The 8,065-nt window shown below is 32.8% G+C and overlaps 2 protein-coding genes across 2 annotated transcripts; both read right to left on the bottom strand.

Annotated features, from left to right (window-relative positions):
• Positions 1-6: 6 nt before the first annotated feature.
• On the bottom strand, positions 7-1,283 carry LOC110028328 (AP2/ERF and B3 domain-containing transcription factor At1g51120-like). Its single transcript, XM_020730143.1, has 2 exons — positions 1,184-1,283; positions 7-1,030 (listed from the first exon to the last, which is right to left on the bottom strand). Exon 2 carries the CDS (start codon positions 1,001-1,003, stop codon positions 119-121), a length of 885 nt encoding a protein of 294 aa, XP_020585802.1. The 5' UTR covers positions 1,004-1,030; positions 1,184-1,283; the 3' UTR covers positions 7-118.
• A 3,368-nt stretch (positions 1,284-4,651) lies between these two features.
• LOC110028329 (AP2/ERF and B3 domain-containing transcription factor At1g50680-like) lies at positions 4,652-5,789 on the bottom strand (the record flags this gene model as incomplete). The annotated part of the gene is given in 2 exon segments (XM_020730145.1): positions 4,652-5,540; positions 5,697-5,789. A coding segment is annotated over 1 exon segment (861 nt), but the record flags the coding sequence as incomplete, so codon positions are not given.
• Between the last annotated feature and the right edge of the window lie 2,276 nt (positions 5,790-8,065).

Below are 8,065 nucleotides of genomic sequence, written 5' to 3'. Positions count from 1 at the left end.
CAGTTTCATTCAAATAAAACCTATCTTTCTCTAAACACGAGATTTTAGAAAAATTTCAAAATTTTTGAAGAGGAATAATCACTGCTAGATATCATTCAATCTTCCACATGAGTGAGGCTCAACGCCGCCGCCGCTGCATCCTGGGACTTCTGACACCCCGGATGACATCAATCATATAAGAAAATCTATGAGGAAAATTTTGTTGGTCCTTGTATTGATAGAAGAGGACAATATCATTAACGCAAAGCTCCATCTCTTTAAAAAAATTATTCCAACCCTCAGTGAACATGTATTGCGGAGGAGTATGGACGAAACATAATTTAAACTTCCATGATTGGTTCGTCCTGTCTTTAAATTCTATCCATATTGGGCCTGTGTTGGAGTTAAATGACTCAAAGCAAGAAATAGCTTCATGAGGTAAAATAAATAAATTCTGAATCTCAACGTCAATCAAAAGCAACTCTTTACGAAACATTTCCTTAAAAAGGAACCCTTTTTTGACATCCAAGAGAGTAGGCATTACTACTGATTCACAATAGTGGAAGTTGGGGCAATTTTTGCAAAGGAAATGGATATAATTTGGTTCGTAGGAGCCATCCCTAATCATATTAAAGATGACTTCACTGGTGTACAAGCTCTGAAAAGATGGCTCATGAATAGTGACATTCGTTAACAACAAGTTACGAAAGAAAGTATTGCCGAAGTGTATGTGGCATGCGCTATCATAAGCTCGTGCTGCGGCTATTTCGGTCATGAACGTTCCCAACGGAATGGAATTGATTTGAGCACCCCAAAGACCATTTTGCAGAGGAAATACACCATGGAACCATGTCGGTGGCGGTGCAAATTCCTGTTGCCCTGCCTGTGAAGATGAAATCAAATGCGATGGGACCTCATTTTGCTGAGCCATACTTACCCCTTGCTCTGCTTGTGTTGATGAAATTATAGACGATGCAGCCTCGCCAGATTGTTGTGGTGCCTCTGCCGATTTGGAGGTATCCATTGGGAAGACCCCTTTTCCCTATCAGAACTGCACAAAGAACGACCATTTTCTTGATTTTTAGTTTTACGAAGAATATTTCTCATGAAATATTCCAATTAAAAAGGAACAAAAAAACATTTTATATGCATATTTTAAAGCAACGGAGTGTCTTCGTGAGTTAGAATATTAGCAGGGACTTACAATGTTGAGAATAAGAATTAGTGCATGGCAATCCAAAAGGTGGGAGATAAAGAGGAAAAGCCAGCCAAATTTGGGGCACAATGTATGAATAAATATCTAAGTGGATATATTAGAGAGAGATAAACTAAATTAAAAAAATGGCTGTTTTACCAATTCAATGTGGTGCGTGGCAGTGCGGCGGCGAGTTGGTTACGGAGAATTGACTGTTTCTATCAAACCGTTTTGAATTCATACTTTCATAGGGTTTCTTTTGCAAAAAGATGTTTTATTTCTTAAAAACAATGTGTGGTAAGTTTAAAGGAGTGCGTCGGATATATTTGCTTCGCATTGCATGCATGGAATGTTATCATCAGAAGGATTTTCATGTGAAGACTTTATAAATCAACTGCTTAATGATTTATATAAAGTAAATAAAATTTTTAATAAAGAAATTAGTAGCAGCGGCTATGCTTGAATAATTAAAATAAAAATAAAAATCACAACTCATCGGAGATGGGATTGAAAAGAAACCTGTCGCCGTCTGCTGGAGACTGTTCTCTGGCGTCTACTAATCGTTGATGGCCCTCTCTCTCTCTCTATATATATATATATATAAATGGGGCAATTACATACACAGCACACAAAATATTGTTACAAATCAAGCATCACTTTCCTACCTTTTTCAAAATCTCACAGATATCAAAATTCATGATATATATTACGTAAGACTTTGTGCAGTTTTTACTTAATTTTCTATTTTTCTAGTTTTTTTTTGTTAAAAATGCTCTTTATTTTAATTAATTTATTAATTAGTTGATCTATAAAATTTCCTCATTTTCTAATTTGCAGGAGCAAAATAAATAAATAATTTTAAGCTTAATTTAATGTACAGGGAATTTAAAATTAGGTTCTTAATTGTAGTCTTTAAAATATTTTTCAACTAAATTAGTTAGCAATAGTTGCTTAAGTTGGGTCAAGTCATTCTGAGTTAGGAAAAAGGAAATTGCGTTCGGAGTCAAGATGCAAAATTGTGTCTGGACAACAGACGCGATACATCGAACGGAGGGGAGTAGAAAAAAAAAATGCCTCGAGTGTTTCTCGTCCTTTGCCCATAAACTAGTGAAACAATATTGATGGGCTCCTAGACAAATCTGAAATGCCTCAAATTAATTTATTAGACAGTAGAATGTCTTGCTAAAAAAATAGTGATGTAAAATACAGCTAAAATATAATTAAATTTTGACAAATTCATCTATATATCATTGAAATCATATATAATACGTCAAATTTCAATGATCTCCTAAAAGAAGACTTTAAATATTTCTGAATGCCCGTTCGTCTATACTGCCGTGTCATGCTTTTTGGTGAACTATATATATATATATATACATACATATAATCATTTTTGAATGGAATGTCATTGATTTGATTATTAAAAATAAACAAGCAATGATCAATTTATAATTTTCAAGTTGTGTATAAGCATCTGAGATGATCTGACATTGAAATTAATTATTTGATGTGTTTTTTGGTGCCATGCATCCAGAAAATTTTTAGGCCTAGTAATCTGACATCAATATTTTGAGGGTGGAGATGATGAGGAGGAGGAGGGGGACAAGGGAGGATGCGAGGATGAGTAGGGGATTATTTTTTTATTTATTTATGTATTGAATAATTTATTGTTAGCGAACATTATTTTGATTGTCTAGTTGCACATTTCATTTGATTTAATTCAATAATTTTTTTTTATTTCTATATATCATTTAATTTAATTATTTCTATTGTGCAACTTTACATTTGTTATTTTGTTGTGTTTTATTTTGATTACACAGTTACGATTGCAAATGTGACTGTACATGTCATTTTATAGTGGGTTTCTTCAGTTACTCAAATGATTATACACAACTTTATTACTATTTTTACAACAAGTTCATCCGTGCGCTAACATTGTTACTTCGAAAAGAGTTCAACCATTTCCTTTCTATAGGATGTGGGACTGTACATGTCCATTTTATAGTGGATTTCTCTAGTTATGCTAGACTCTGTGATTTTTCCCCATTTTGAATTTTCCACGTAAGAACTTATGGTAATATTACTTTTTTTTTTCTCTCTTCTGAATCTTTGTACCACACTAAGATGATAATCTGTTACTCTACTAATGTAATTTTTTTGCACAAATCAATGACGATACACCACCTCTTTGTTCTCGTGCAAGTCTCAACTTAAAATGGCAACCATATAGTCTACTACTTCTTATGAGATTAATTTTTTATAGTAATTTCATGATGTAATATTAAAGGTGTGTTATATTAGAATATATTCTAAAGGTAGACATAGGGTTTTAAAAGGTCCTTGTTTTATTTCATTGTTCTATAGCTTTTCTCAAGATTTATATTGGATTTATGTATATTTTATATCTACTTTAATTTTAACATAATCTAGTTTAATTGGTGCTTACTTTTATTTGATCTATATTTTTATAGTTTATCAATTTTATTAAAAGTTATATTTTTTTATTTTAATTATTTGCAAATAAATGATAAATATATTATTTGAATTAATCAACTTCTTAGATGCATAAAAAGTATATGTTTGTAAACATACTTAAATTAAAATTGTATTCATGTATATGTTTTTGTTCCTAAATATAAAAAATCAAAGTGAAATTACATACTTACCACTGGAAACTTATCAATTCACATATCCAACATCTAAAATTTTATATTTATTTTTCTAACATTCAAAACTCATTAACAACACACTGTAATTCATTCAAAGCTGTTGTTCTCCGTTAAGGTTTAAAAGTTATAAGCTTATGGCTTTGTCCACTTGCAAATAAGACAGGCTTAGACTACATTGTGCATTCATAGAAATATCCTTTTGGTAGTTGGGGGGGACACTTTGTTACATAGGGCCCGTTCGGTTTTTGTTAAAAAGATATATATCATTAAAGAAATGTAGTACAAATGAAATGTAGTGTATTTGCAATATTTTGGAGTGTTTGGTTTGCTATAAAGTACATGCAAGAATTTTTACTTTTGTGTTTGATATGAAGAAAAATAAAACTATTAAGAAACATTCTATTAATCATGAAGGATGAGTGGCCATGCTAATATTGATTTTATGCATGCCCTTATAAACATGGCAGCATGGCTCATAATATAGAAGAAAGAAATCTTAACCAAATCACTTAACAATAACACAAAACAATTTGCACCCCCAAAATGTTTATGAATAATTAATGTTTGAAGAGAAAAAGCATCCCATAACTATTGTGTCCGCACTTTGCACACATCATAAAAAATCTTATTACTGAGTACTAATTATACTATAAAATTAAATCTCCAGCTTTATTTAAATAAACCTATCTTTTTCTAAATACAAGATTTTAGAAAATTTTCAAATTTTTTAAAGAGAAATAATCACTGCTAGATAACATTCAATCTTCCACATGCATGATGCTCAGTATTGCCGCAACAGCCAAGGATATCTGACACCCCGGATGACATCAATCATATAAGAAAATCTATCGGGAAAATTTCGCAGGTCCATATAATGATAGAAGAGGACAATATCACTACCACGAAGCTCCATCTCCCTAAAAAATTTGTTCCAACCCGCACTGAACACGTAAACCTGAGAATTATTCAGCAAACATAATTGAAATGCCCATGACCGATTCGTCCTGTCTTTAAATTCACACCATACTTCGCCTCTATAGGACTTCAATGGCTCAAAGCACAACTGAGCTTTAGTAGGTAAAATAAGAAAATTCTGATTCTGACATTCAGTCAAAAGTATCTCTTTACGAAACAATTCCTTAAAAATGAGCCCTTTTATGGCGTCCAAGGAAGTAGGCATTACTACAGAGTCACCATAGGGGATGTCATGACATCGATAGTAAAGGAAATTCTTATAATTGCGTTCGTAGGAGCCATCTTTAATCATATTAATGATGACTTCACTATTATGAATGCTATGAAAAAGAGGCTCATTAATAGTAACACCCGTTAACAACAAGTTGCGCATGAAATCATTGTCGAAGAGTTTGAGGGCCGCGCTATCGTAAGCCCTTGCTGCGGCTATTTCGGACTTAAACGTTCCCAACGGAATATCGTTGATTTTAGCGCCCCAATGACCATTTTCAAGAGAAAATACACCTTGGAACCATGACGATGGCGGTTCCTGTTGCCCCACCTGTTGCCCTGCCTGTGAAGATGAAATCAAATGCGATAGGGCCTCATTTTGCTGAGCAATACTTACCCCTTGCTCTGCTTGTGTAGCTGGAATCATAGACGATGCGGTCTCGTCAGATTGCTGTGGTATCTTTGACGATTTGGGGGTATTCATTGAAAATAGCTCCTTTTCCCTATGAGAGCTGCGCAAAGAACATCCATTTTCTTGATTTTTAGTTATACAAAGAATATTTCTCATGAAATATCCAATTAAAAAGAAAAAAAAAAAAAAACTTTTTATAGGCATATTTTAAATCAACGGAGTGTCTCCGTGAGTTCGAATGTTAGCAGGGACTTACATTGTTGGCGTTGAGACTTTTGATTGAAGTTTGGGTTTTGACGGAGGAATGATGGGAATAATAGTCTGTGCGTGGCAAGCCAAAAGCTGGGAGATAAAGAGGAAAAGCCAGCCAAATTCTGGGCTCGAAATATGAAGAAATACATCCAAGGGGAAATATCGGTGAGAAGGAAACGGAGATTAAAATGGCTGATGTGTATTACCACTTCAATGTGCTGCGTGGCAGTGCAACAGTGAGTTTGTTTTGGAGAATGAATATTTCTCTTACCGTCTTGAATCCATTTCTTCATTAAAAACTATGTGACTTGTTCAAAGGAGTGCGTGGCATTTATTTGCTTAGCAATGCTTGCATGGAATGCTATCATTTGGATAGTTGAGTCAGAGTTGTTTTGAGTTTGCTTAAAAATAATTAGCGAACTATTTTAATGAGCTCATATCCAAATTGGTAAGACCATGCATCTTGACGTATTAGATCTTAGACCGTCTAAGTTATAAATTATTTATATACAACGCAACTAAAATATTGTTAGGTATGACTCATATATCAAATAAGGGATAGATGTTGGGGCGGAACGGAACGAGCGAGCGGAGTAGAGCGGAAACATCTGTCTAGTCAGGGGGTGTTTCGTTATGTGGGTGGGTTGCGGGGTCAACACCCCCACGGTACGGTACATGAGTAATTTTAAAATTACATATTATACGTCAGAGCTATATATATATATATATATATATATATATAATGTATTGTAACCCTATGTTGCCCCCCGGTACGATACAAGGGTAATTTTGAAATTATATAATATTCGCCAGGGCTATATATATATGATGTATTGTAATCCTATGGGTATCACTCGTACGTTTTTTCAGAAATGAAGAAAAAACCATCGCTCTGCTCCGGATTACGTAGGCATTTTTGTCGAACCTCATTAAATCTCTGTGTTTCTTTCTAGACTTGGGTCGATTCTTGCTTTTCTTTGCCCTAAAATTCTCAACAAATATATTATAATTTGTAGTGATTCACATACATATCTCAAAAACTGTGATGATCATCGAGTAATTTGCGGGTTATTTTTGTATATTGCTACCATCGCATGCTCTTTAGAAATAAAATACGTGAGCCACATACATTTGAATGTTATGCTAATGATCTGACGAAAATAGAAACTATGATGATCATTGAGTAATTTACGGGTTGTATCTTTGCATCTAAGATGATATGATCTTAAGACGAACATTTTTATTTAAGCATTTAGAGTGTCCACCAAAAAATTTTTTAGGCTTTATGATTAGATTTAATAAATGCATTGAGATAGATCATTCTAAGACAAACTATTCCTGAAATAGAATCACCAAAGATTTTCATGTCATTTTCGAAATCTTACAAATTTATTTGTATTATTTGAATTATTCAAAATCATTCAAAAGATTAAACTTAGGAAATTTATGATTAAACCTGTATGAATCACAACACATGCAAAATAGTCGAAGCTAGCTCACAATGAAACCATAATATCATCTCTCATACATAAAAAAATTCTGATCTAGAGGCAATATGCGAGATTTCACTCCTAAAAATTATGTTTAACTCAAAGAAACTAAATAAATCTAAAAGAAATATAAGAAAATTTAAGCTAAGAAATGAACTTTAAGATAAATACGAAATTATAGAATTTAATATAAGCTAAGATGTGAACCTGAATGTGAACCTGAAGATCAGATTATAATTTATAGAATTTAATTTTTTAAAATATGATAAATTTTTAGAATAAATAATTACTTTTAAAATATGATAAATATGATAATATATATCTATAGTTATTTTAAATTATTTTATATTTCGAACAATAATGATTCCAACACGATCGAACAAATGATTGTTCGTGTTTGGTTCATTTATAAACCGAACAAAAAAAAAGCTTGTGTTCGTCTCGTTTGCTTATTGAACAAATCGAACACCAATTTCCCGACGAGCCGAACAAGAACTGTTCGCGAAAAAAGAGCTTTTTTGACAGCCCTAATCCTAACTAACTACTATAAATATTCTCGAGTGGTGTCAAATTAAAAGATATTTCTAATTTTAATTATTTAAAAAATATTCGCGATCAACATTTGTGATCAACCCAAATAAATAAAGTTGTTTAAAAATCAAATAATTTAAGGTAATTTGTGTTATGCAATTTAGGGCGAAGAAAATATGGGAATCGACACAAATCAGAAGAACACATAGAGATTTAACGAGTTTCAGCAAAGGTGTCTACATCCTCGTGAGCGAGCGGCGAATTTAGTATTTCAGAGGGAGAGTTACATACCCGTAGGGTTACACATCTATTTATAGATAAAACCATAACATTCATAAGTGAACTAATAGCT

This window comes from Phalaenopsis equestris, unplaced genomic scaffold, assembly GCF_001263595.1.
Source record: "Phalaenopsis equestris unplaced genomic scaffold, ASM126359v1 Scaffold000511, whole genome shotgun sequence".
Taxonomy (NCBI): domain Eukaryota; kingdom Viridiplantae; phylum Streptophyta; class Magnoliopsida; order Asparagales; family Orchidaceae; genus Phalaenopsis; species Phalaenopsis equestris.
The sequence above is the reverse complement of the archived record's forward strand: the minus strand, read 5'-3'. Positions and strand labels throughout refer to the sequence as shown.

What these genes read in the sequence shown, in the direction of transcription:
- LOC110028328 (XM_020730143.1), bottom strand. Translation starts at nt 1,003, where the DNA reads ATGGATACCTCCAAATCGGCAGAGGCACCACAACAATCTGGCGAGGCT.